Here is a 12,494-nt window from a genome sequence, read left to right as displayed (position 1 = left end):
CCCGACAGTGACTATTTCATGTGATGTCTTTTCTCGGAGACTGCATGTATCGGAAGCTTTTGTGTTAGGCAATTATTGTCACTTGACGTTTCACACTAAACTGTGAGTTTAATGCTAATCTCAGTTAGACACCAGAATACCACAGAGAATAACAGAATGATTGAATCTGACAAGAGTATAAACAAGGAAACAAATTAAATCTTTCATCTGTAACCCTTAAACTGGAAAGACAGCACCCCATACTAACGTTACTGTGTTCTAGCTCATTGGTTCTCAAAGTGGGGTCCAGGGACCCCCAGGGGTCCTTGAGGGGGCTCCAGGATCACCTAAATGACAAAATACAAATACATAGAAAATTGTGTATCACATAAGGGGGAAATCTAATGAATCATCAATGGAAGCAAACTCCTCAAACCCTCCAGCTATAGCACTGTGGTGATTCTGTCCTTGCTGTACTCTGTATAGACGTGGCTGCCGTCAGTCAGTGTAAAACATATATTTATTTTTAGTAGCTCACAGGAAGCAGGACTTATCAAGGTTCGCTCTCTGAACCCTGCAGTTTCCTGTCTCTGAGAATGTGCCATTGTGTTAAAGGTTAATGTTGCCAACCTTAATACATCACGATTATACTCTGCAGCCACAGCAGCAAAGTGGCTCTGATCTCAGATCAGTGATCTGATGCTGATGGTGAAGGAGTCCGCGTCACATCCATGCTGTTTTCTTATCAGCCGGGCGGTGACTCGGGTTACTGGGTTCAGTGGCTGAGTTTCCTCTGGCTCCTCTACATTATGCCCATGCTGCCTCAGCGTCGTGTGTGTGACTGTGTGTGTGTGTGTGTGTGTGTGTGTGTGTGTGTGTGTGTGTGTGTGTGACTGTGCGTGCGTGCGTGCGTGTGTGTGTGTGTGTGTGTGTGTGTGTGTGTGACGTGTGTGTGTGTGTGTGTGTACAGTACATGGCTGCGTGTTTGCACGCGTGTGTGCACGTGCATGCGTGCGTGCATGCTTGTGTGCATGTGTGCGTGTGTACAGTACATGCGTGTGTGCGTGTTTGCGCGTGTGTGTGCGTGTGCATGCGTGTGTGTGTGTGTGTTTAGTTCGTTCTGGTGTCAGAGGATTATATTTCAGTAGTAGTCAGTCAGTAGTGATCGTTATAATTTAGCTGATTATTAGGTATTTAAGTGTGCAGGTCCATACTGATTGACTGACTGTTTTCCTTTGTGTGTTAATGTTTCTAATCTGTAAATAGAGAGAGGCAACAGGGAGTTTTCTATTGCAAAATGAATAACATACAACTATAATGTGTAATACATTGAATTAAAAAAAAAGAAAAATAAATGATCATGGAACACAGAGGAAGCCAAATATAAATTGGGAACCTTGGATTAAACTATTTATAGCCCATTTCTAAATCAGCGTTACAAAATATAAAAGAACAATGTCCTAGAATACAATTAAAGGAATAAGGAAGTCTATTCTCAGTTAGCCGTTAGACAGGTTAACGTGCCAACTCAAATGTGCAGCCAGCATTTGGCAGATAAAAATAGCTGGCTGGCTAGCCACCACCGCTGTACCAACAGAGGGAAGTAGTTTGTTTTCAAATGATAGGGACAGGGAGCAGGACTGTGTATAAGGAAAAAGGATGTTGCCCAGAGCGAACCCCTGAGGTGCACCGCAAGTGATCAGTGATGATAGGTTATCTAATATCACAATGCTAATGAGAAAGCTGCATGGGAGCTGGAGCTGTTTAGCATGATCTAGCTGTGTAAAAAAAATAAACACTTTGTTTTTTTAGGTAGTCTGTAAAAGGCCTGCAGTACTATTCACAGTGCAATCTAAACATGTCAAATTATGATAGATAGATAGTTATTCTTAAAAAAAAAGATTTCACAGTATGCAAAGATTTCATGTGATCCGAGAGTGCCGACTAAAGGGCTACACACACGACGCGCGTTCACGAGCGTTCACGCCTCGCCTGACGCTCCGATGCGCCACTGTTATTTGTGCCGTTATCTGTGACGCGTCGCTGCGCACCCGGTGTGTGTCGGGCTTCACTAGCCTGGTTAATAAACCAGACCCAATCAGCCGTTGGCAAAAAAAAAATTGCCTGCCGGCGGATTACGGTCTGGAGAGGCTCAATTGTACGCCCATTTCCTACACCAGAGAAATGGGGCGGCCAATCGGGACACGGTATGCAATATGGGCGGGCTTTGGTACAGTGACTTTCAATGCTTGAGACCTTTGACTGACAGTAGCTCTGACCAATTGCGTCAAAGAGAAAATGTTTCAACCCGCCGCCCTGGAAATGAAATCCAAGCTGAGCCTCCCCAGACTAATATCCCGCGGTCCGTGCGATATTAGTCTGGTTTATTAACCAGACTAGGGCTTCACCAACACCAACCCAGGACTCCTGGAGGATGGCTGCCTTCCACACATAGCATCAGGGTCTTGAGCTCTGTAGTGTTGCCAGCTCCGCTAGTACCGCTCCTACGCCACAGTGTGTCTACGCAGGTGGTGCACCTCCTCCTCCTTCTAGCTGCAACCTTGCGTTGTCTCCCACAGTGTCTGTGTGCTCGCTACCAGTTCCGGGTGCCTGACACCGTGTCCTCCAGCCTCATCCTTCTCTGCCTGACCTTGTCTGTGACCCGTCCCGTGGGAGGCCTCCATAGAGGTCCACATTTGTGTGATGCGGTTCGCCCTTGTGACACCGAGTGCCATTCGTATCATTCCTGTGTGGACTCCAGGGCCTATTCTAGGTTGTACTGTGAGCGTCCATGCCTCAGCTCTAGTGTATATAGTACTGATTACACAGCCGCCTCTTGAGATCATCTCCCATGTTAGATTTCCACACCCTCCTCATCCCATACAAGGCAAGGCATTCCAGGCAAGGAAGTCCAGGCACCAAGATAACATAGTTAGAAAACACAGCATACAGTATTGGTCTCTGAAAGGCAGCCACCGTCCAAGACCCGTCCCGTGTACAAAATGAAAACAACACGTTACTATAACAATACCTGGGTGGAAGAGTTCTTCCAGTAAGTTTTTCCTGGAAGCTGCTTCCTGTTTCCTCAGGAAGAGCAGGAGCGTCTCAGTGGATGACCACCAAGCTTCCTGTCAGAAGGAAGGAAGTGCGCTGAAATATGTGACATAGAGAAGAGACTTACTAATGTGGGGTGGAGAGACACCTTGTGTATATCGGCTCTAGATTCAGAATGTGCAGAATATTAGGGAATGGTAGTTTTAACTGATGGAGGAAGGGACTTTGACACAATTAACTATAAAATCACACACATAATAATTCTGTTGATTGCTACACATGAAGGCTTGAAGTCACATTGAACATGAAAAGGTAATATTTGATCATGCATTCCCTTATGAAGGCAACAGTCTGAGAAATAGATATACTGGTTGAAACGTAATAATAGTTGCATATGAATTGCCTCATTGTTGATCAGCTATTTCCACTACTTATGTGCACACACAGTCAAGTATAAAATATATAAAGACGAAACTTTGAGATACATGGTTTCAGTCCAATCGGGGTGATATACTGTCTTTGGTTTGTTGGAAGAATCGATTGTTATAACAACATTATGCTATATGAAAAACGGAGCAATGAAAAGAGCTTGTGACTAAATTATTAGATACATTAGATACATTAGATTACATTTACCATACAAGTTTAGATACAAGGTTTCCACCCGATATAGCAACGCCATGGATAAATGTCTGTAGTACTAGTACTAAATACAATGTAAAGTGTTTTTGTATGACTTTGTTGTTGTGTGTTAAGTTCAAATGAGTAAGGTTTGAGAGGAGAAGCAGAGGGCCTGTTGGTGACAATGATATGTCATGTGGACAGCAGATGAGAATGTTGGCTGCCATCCAACAGCGGAGTAGACTGATAACAGCGCTTCTCAAACAATGGGTCATGCAACCGCTTTGATTGAGTTATGAGTACGCTAATATTGCGTATGTTTCTAATAAGTTATATATATTTTTTTCTTTTAAAGTGGTAAATTCATAATGTTTTTGTAAGTTTGGGTCCTGAGGAGACACCACATGTATCTTTTGGGTCTCATGCCACTCGAGGGATCATTCTGCTCTTTATTCTCTGCATGGTGTCACACAGTAGCTGTGGCCTGCATTTTTACCAACTTCCTTCCTGACGTTTCCAGTTTTTGAGAGAGAAACAAGCCACCAGGTCTACGGAAATAAGGCCAGAAGAAGTGACTATAGGCCGCATGATCACCCACCCACACACGGCAAATTGAGATGGGGGTCCACGGATAAAAATACATATTACTTTTGGGGGTCCTTGACATGAAAATGTTTGAGAACTACTCGTTTAAACAACATTAGGAAGGAAGCCTGAATAAGAAACAAGCTCCCTCAAAAAAACCAAAATCTGAAAAACAGTTGTTTTTAATAAGCAGACACAGCAACAATATTCCTGATTCCCAGCTCTGCTCTGTGTCCGAACAGACCTCTGCGAGAGTACACATCATATGCAAGTGGGGGGGGGGGGGGGGGGGTATTGGCATCGAATAATATTGTGCACTCGCCCAGCATTAAGTAAGTCAACAAGTATGCTTTCTCAGAGTCCAAACAGGCGAACCCCCTGTCTACTGTTTCTCTAGTGCGAGGCAGAGCCACCTTCCTGTTGCCGTCACACACAGGATCTCACCCTTTTTTAACCTCTCTCTCTTTGCATTTCGAGTGCCAAACTTCAGAATGAGGTGTTCTCAAACTTTTTAGGTCAAGACCCAAAGGAGACATTGTCGGACTCCGTGGCGGGACCCGTATCCTACTATAAATGCGCCACGTCTCTGTGAGTGTACTGTTGTAATGCACGTAACTCGAGAACCGTTTGACCCACCGACTTCACATTCGACACACGCGTTCCACACCCCCGCAGGGAGTGCAGTGCCCAGCCTTGAGTCGGTGGCATACACTGTTGTCCAGAAACACCACAAAAGGCTCTGGTCAGGCTCTGCCAGTGGGCCTAATGAGGCCATCAACTCCTCTCACCTCCTCTCACCATCAATTGATTGCCATGGCAACCCCACACCTGCCAATTGATTTCTTAACCAGTCCACTTTTCACAGTCAAGTCAGTTTTCCCCTCTTCAGACACAGGCAGACAGGCAGATACAACAGAGATCTCCATGTGGGACACAGACAGACAGTTAAAACGGGTGCTATGACAAGTTGACAACAGGTATTATTAAGTTCCAAAGTTGCATCGTTCTCAAGTAGGCCAGTGGCCGGCGGGGCACGTACAGGTCTAGTGAGTGAAAATTGTCATGGCAAATGCTCAAACCATCAAGGACACTCAAAGGTACCAAGGCCAATGTTGGCCATGATGGGCAGCCATGTTGTTCAGCCTAGGCGTTTGTGCCTCCTTTAAAGCCTACTACAGTATGTCCATGGCCATATTAAGTAATGTAGTATATGACTAGTCCCCATGTGGTAAAGGTGCAGCTAGATTGTTATACGGTTTTCAGCATTGGCAGTTGACACTGGGAGAAATTAACTAAATACTAAAGTACACACATTTGCTTTCATTCTATTTTTTCAGTCATTTTATATGCAGGACATTTATGTTTTCTATTATATGTCCCTAACAGAGAGTTATTGGGGGGATGTGGGGACTTTAAAAGCTTGCTAATTGCTTCCAGAAGCAGCTTGGTTCCTGCGCTCAGGCTTGTGTTTCTGCTGTAACAGTGAACTTAACGGGTGATGATGTCACTCTGGTCCACATACTGTTGGGCAGAAACCTCTTATCTCCATATTTAACCTTTTTGTTACTTTTTTCCTGTAAAATGACTGCCGTACTTTGTCATTCTACAGCATTACACAAAAGTATCAAAAAAGAACCTGTCTAAAAGCTCAAAACACGTTGCATGATCTCGCATCGCGACCTTTCAGAATTTGAATCCCGAAAAGTAATTTGGACTTCTTTTTGGACTATTGGACATATGAGTTCTCCACCCGTGTGGTGGAAAGTAATAAAGTACATTCACTTGCGTACTGTGCTTGAACTATTTTGAGGTACTTTTACTTTAACTGCGTGTTTTGTGAACTTGTAGAAATGGGACACTTTTTTCATCTCTTTTTATTTATACAGGCCTTTTACTGACTGGCTTGAGGTGAGGGGGAGGGGGAGGGGGAGGGAGGGGGAGATTGAAAATAGCCTGCCTGCCTCGGTTCACATTGTGCTAAATCTACACTAATTAGACACACAAAGGCCTAAATAAAAGCTCTGGCATGGGACCTATCTCTGGAAATTCTCAGTATTTATTTTATTGTATTTGATGTTACTTTTATAGCTGCTTGTAATTCCTGCTTACGTGCTTAAGTGCAAGGCCGCATATATTGCTCGGCACTTGCTGGAAATAGATGTTTTTCAGTCAAAAATGCGTGTGACAAAGTAAACATTTGCTGTAAGAGTAATGGGGCGGCTGTGGCTCAGGAGGTAGAGCAGGTCGTCCAATGATCCCGGCTCCTCCTGTCTACATGTCCAAGTGTCCTTGGGCAAGACACTGAACCCTACATTGCCTCCAGTGAGTTGGTCGGTGTGAGCTTGCCAATATTGGTGTGTGAATGTGGGAAGTGAGGACGCCGGCATTGACTGTTCGCCGCTTCACCTCCCAATTTATGAATGAATGAACCATTGTAAAGCACTTTGAGCATTTGGAAAAGCGCTATAAAAATGCAATTAATTATTAATGCTCTGGTTTGTCACTGACAGAACGAAGACTGTGTTGATGACTCAACTGGTGCAGGTTCCCAAAGACTTTCAGCTCAAGACTGATATTTGGTGTCTTCCCAGGATGATGGATCCAATCATACAAAAATACATTATGAATTAAATTAACCATACTGTGAAAATAGCCAATCGAAAGGCTGAAAACCAGGCCTAGAGGGAACCACAGGAACTCCAGTGTGTCTCCCTCTAGTCTAACCTATAGCCTGGGACATGGAACCAGGCCTAGAGGGAACCTCAGGAACTCCAGTGTGTCTCCCTCTAGTCTAACCTATAGCCTGGGACATGGAACCAGGCCTAGAGGGAACCTCAGGAACTCCAGTGTGTCTCCCTCTAACCTCAAACTATGCACACCCTGCATGATGGGAGTCGTCTGGAGTCCAGACTACTCCCATGCAGGGTTAGACTCTGGACTACTGGACTGTTCCTCTTCAGCACTGTTGATTTTGACTAGTTTCATGGTCTTTTGAATAACATTTCATTTAGTTTTAGTCATATTTTACGTTTTACGTCTATAGTTTTAGCCGACTAAATATCATAAGATCTTAGTCGACTAAATCTACAGTTGCAATTTTGCAGACAAAATAAATCTATTTTGGCGGGCCTCGATGGTGTCGTAATGGCACATTTTACACTTGGTTGCATGCTGACAATATAGATCTGACAAGCTGTGAGGTTGTAGATCTGCTATTTTCAGCATGCAACCAAGCGTAAAATGACTTGTATTTTAGTTCTACTCGATCTCTTCTCCACTAGTCCCTACCATTTAGTCTAGTTTGTATTTGTTGACGAAATGTTGTCTTCGTTTTTAGCTTCGTTTGTCTTTGTCTCTGCTCTTCAGTGTGTGTCCCTAAACCTCAAACCGTGCACAGCACACTGCATGGGAGTAGTCTGGCTGCAGGAAGATAGCCTGTTCCTCTGGGCTGCTGGAGCACAGATAATTGGAGCCAGGTTTAGTGGGAGTTTTGGTATTCAATGTCTCAGTCCAAGTTGTGATCTGTCACAACTCAAGAGGCCGTGCAGTCAAGAGACACCCTCTACAAGGTGACATATCCTCACGTTTGGGGGCGGAAACCTTGTATGTCCAAGACCAAAAGTGTTTGGGAAACAGATACAAGGTTTGTGCCTGACAGTGCCATTATTCGCCCAGTGGTTGATGAGTTCCCTGTGGGACCTGCACACATGGATTATGGTGTTGATGGTAAACACATGATGTCACATGATGCCATTCATGCCTATAATGTCTTCATAAACAGCTTCATTGTGTTTGTTGTGTACACAGGGTTAAATGGATCACACATGAGTTTGGGATTTTTACACGTTGAATCTTTGTTTACGGATGGGCGGTGGAGCAGTGATTTAGAGGAAGATGATCCTCTTGTGGGGTCACTGGTCGCAATGTCTGATCTCACTGGATTAGACTGCTCTAACGCACCGAACCCCTGGACAACCCCCGGACAAAAGCACCCACACGGTTTGTGCACGACTGTTCTCGCCAATGCTGGCCAAACCGAGACATCTGGTCACATTATATACAATGTATTTCTGTGAGAATGGAGCTTACCAGAGGTATATTCATGATACTTATATGAGATAATAATAAAAAAATGTAAACAGACCATAACTATGGAAAATACAGAATATTGACAACGACATTATGGCCTAGTTGGTGTGGATGTGAAATTAATGAAGATTGAGCAACTGCATGGCATTTTTCTCCACTAAATGAGTTGTCCTTTTGTAGACAAGCTGTCAGACAAACACCGACTTTCGTCGACACTGGTGGATTGCTGATACATTCATTGGTCTGACTTACAACGAACGTACAACATACTGAACATGGAAATGTCCAAAACGGTTACTTTTCAATTCCAAAATCGTGTCACAATGCACCGCGTTTTGAGATTGCAGAGATATGTTTGTGCAACACTGTAGTGTAGTATGACAAAGTAGAGCATTCATTTACAAAACAAAAACATTGAAATATGGACATGTGACCTCTTTTGCTCATTTGCTTTTTGAAGATGCTGCAGTCTGGTTTGATTGTTCTTTCAAAACAACTCTTTCATAACTACACACTGGACGGATGTATTTATATGCTCTCACAGTTAGTGTACATTAATGCTCAGGGCCTTATTTGGTTTGTTTCACAGTTGTGTTACAGGCCTGGTTTTACTGACTGCAGTAAAACTACATCTCTGGGATTGTAAACCACCCTAATCTGATGAAAAACATCCATTTATTTCACGTCACTTTTTCCAGAACAGACAAACTGAGACTAAAAGCTGCTCAGTTTGGCTATTTGATCAGCCTTCTGGCAAGGTGTGTGGAAAACATTCCTGTGTTGTTATTTCACTGTCCAGAGAAGCATGTGTATATATTTGTGAAGTTGCAGGTTTTATTAAAGTCACATTCTTTTTGTCATCTCTGATCGTAATCGCAGCGTGTTTGGCGAGCTAGCTGCTGTAAATCTCTCCCATGAGATGCCAACATTGTCAAAAGGAGGCCATCCATTTTCAGAGGAGGAAAAAACATGAGCAAGAGACCTTCTTGCTTACCTTGTGTGTGTGCGTGTGTGTGTGTGTGTGTGTGTGTGTGTGTGTGTGGTCGTGCGTGCGTGCGTGTGAAAGAGAATGTAATGCACACTGTAAAGATCTTTAGATAAAGGTGGTATATAAATGCACCATTTACCATTCAATCAGAGTTTGTGACTAAATGCTAGGAAAAGTAACGGAAGTTTCGGACATACAAGGATTCCACGCAACGGTGACCATGTGATATCAACATGTGTGCAAGTAGCCTTGCATCAAGACGGTCAACGGGCTCGTATCAAGGCTAGTGTGCCAGAGACCTTCTGGCTTATCATCTTACTCTGTATAGTACTGTCATAATGAGTGGAAACACGTGCATACTTGACCTCAATGCAGGCCGTTTGGGTTATAATTAGACCTACTGTCTTGGTTTGGTCTCACTGCTCTCCCCATCCTCTGAGTTTGACAACACATTGGTGAATAAATGAACAATGCATGCTTGTTTCTCATGCTCCGTGGTGGAAGTAGTACGGTTTACTTAGGTAAAAGTCGCAAAGATTTGAACATGAATCAATTCATTATTCCAAATTAATTTAGTAAATGTACTTCGTTGTACTGTAGTTACTTTACACCACTGAGACCATTCAATAAGAGTTTGTGACTAAATGCTATCTACGTGTGTGTGCTCGTGTGTGTGTGTGCGTGTGTGTGTGTCGACAGGTTGCAGGAAAGGAGTACACGCTGTGGGATGACTTCATGGTTGAGGGCAGATGTGAAGGTCAACAGGAAATGACCTTGGAAGGACTAGTCAAGTATATCAAGGTACCCGGTCACTCCTCAGAGCCAGGATTAACTCTCATTTCCTTTCAAGACCTTTTTGTAAAATAGCATATTTACAAGCTTGTAAATCTGCTATTGTCATAAAGCCATTGTATATAGGTGTAAAGTGGTTAAACCTCAAAGACCCCTGGGGAAGCTGAGTTTGGGAAGCACTGCATTAGGGGGTTTCATACACATTTCACTTTACTTGTGTATTTACACCTGCAGGGCCAGACTATAGTACATCTTGTGTTAACCCTTCACCTTCCTTCAGTGCACACAATGGTCACTGTTAATACTGTAGTCTGTTCACACCTGCAGGTCAGTGTGGTCCAAGATGTGACACGCACGCACACACGCTGTACCCTAGCCCTTATTTTAGGACTCGAACTTGGGCAGGAATTTGAGTGAACAGTCGGACCAATCATGACAAACACAATTTTTCGGGCCAAACAAAGAATTAGAAAGTAGATAAAACGGCAGGTTACAACACGTTGTGTTCTTTGTAATTATTTGGTCCAAAATATTGTGTGCGTTGTCATGATTTGTCACGACAGGAGTTGGCTTCGTATACGACGCTTAAAGGTCTTTAAATAAATACGTTTTGAAATGCCTATGGAGAAAATGAAATGGAGAATTTTTTCCTGGGCCACTAGTCGTTCTGAAAGGGGGAGGGACTGCGACGCTCTATTGTGCAAAAGGATGCCTGTTTAACAGATTAAATGTAATCAGCATAGGGCGCAGCAGGGAATCGAACCCCATCCCAGTAAACCAGGAGCTCCATGCCTGTGCCAAAGTGCTTTGTTTGCGACGCAACGCAAAAACCTACCCTTGTAGGAGCCCTACCCTACCAGCCCTACCCTACCAGCAGCAAAGAATACAAAAACAGATACTTACCCAGTTACCGTGAACCATCACGTTCTTCTGCAGATGACAGGCAGTGTCCACAAGTTAGGTGAAATGACAGAACCGGCCGAAATTGTGGCAGTCGACGCAAAAGACGCAACGCAAACGAGTGCAACGGCAGGCAGCCCGACACGACGCAACCGCAGGAAGCCGGAACGCAAACGAGAGCAACACCATCAGTAGGCTACCCTGCAGAACCACACCAGCGACAGCAAAGGACAATAAACAAGTTTGTACTCACTGCGCAGAAAGCAGCTCTTCCCAGCAGCAGCTATAGCATACAGTTCCTACCTCAATGTCTTGTGCAGGGAGGGGGGGCATCGGTCTGGGACACTTCACATGGGCTCCAGGGTAGAGTGGGGGTCCTCGGAAGCCTAAATTGGTGGGGCTGTGGGGCCCACAGACATGGCTCGTATCAGGGTCCAGGGCTTGGTGCTGTCTCCTACACCACTTGCAGTGACTCTTCATATTCTGGAATTACATGAAGAGAAAAGATAAGTGTCATTAGTGTTATGTAGGCCTACATCACATTAGAAACACATGTGGCTGTATAGCCTTGTCAGCCCCCACAACCCATATTTTATATATAATAATAGAATACATCAATATTAATTATTAAACCAAAAGTTCAAACATAAATCATAAATCAAATGCTTTCAAAATAAACAAACAGTTAACCAGTTGATCCAAGTTAAGACACCAAGCCTATATGACTCACCGAAGAGTAACCAAAGGTTGTCACAGTGGACAGGACCATGCTGCTGTCAAACATTTCAGCCATCTTGCATAGGTGGGAGTGGGAGTGGGGAGTGTAGGAACTGATGTCACCTTTATACTGCCTTGATTGACAGTTGACATGGGTTGCCATTTGCGGGTTGCCATGTTGGCTGGGTTACATTTACATTGACACGGCAAAAAGCAACAATACAATCAAAACTAAATGTATGTACATTTGAATTGAAAGTCAGAATATTCAATAAATCAGTGTCACACACACACACACACACACACGCGCGCGTGCACACACACACACACACACACACACACACACACACACACACACAGACGCAACAGCGCAGCGAGAGAGAGAGAGAGAGAGAGAGAGAGAGAGAACTAACCTTTTTCTCAAATTGTGCCATGCTGGTGTGTGTGTGTGTGTGTGTGTGTGTGTGTGTGTGTGTGTGTGTGTGTGTGTGTGTGTGTGTGTTTGTTGCTGATTGGCTGATTGGCTGCAGGCCCATCACCAAATTAATGTGCACAGGGGATTTTGGAGAGAGACACCTGGGACAGCACAACAAGGAGATATACATAACTTCTGACAGGAATGCACGAGAAACGTACTTTTTAACATATATCACATTCTCGCCGAGATATATTTTCGAGTTAATAAAAAAGGAAATAAAAAAAAACGAATGGTTCAAATGCATTAATTAAGATTCGAGTGCCAACCCTAACGAGCGAACATTCAAACCTT

The 12,494-nt window shown here is 43.9% G+C and overlaps 1 protein-coding gene across 1 annotated transcript in view; it reads left to right on the top strand.

The window, feature by feature from the left end:
* Positions 1-12,494, top strand: part of uba7 (ubiquitin-like modifier activating enzyme 7) — a 148,637-nt gene that overhangs the window by 130,016 nt on the left and 6,127 nt on the right. Inside the window, exon 22 of the mRNA XM_080785611.1 lies at positions 10,016-10,117. Within this exon, the coding sequence (XP_080641737.1) occupies positions 10,016-10,117 (102 nt within the window). The remainder of the gene's footprint in view (positions 1-10,015; positions 10,118-12,494) is intronic.

The sequence above is a fragment of the Protomyctophum bolini genome, assembly GCF_963924005.1.
Source record: "Protomyctophum bolini genome assembly, chromosome: 2".
NCBI classification, from domain to species: Eukaryota; Metazoa; Chordata; class Actinopteri; order Myctophiformes; family Myctophidae; genus Protomyctophum; species Protomyctophum bolini.
Note: the sequence above shows the minus strand (reverse complement) of the source record. Positions and strands in the feature narration are given on the sequence as shown.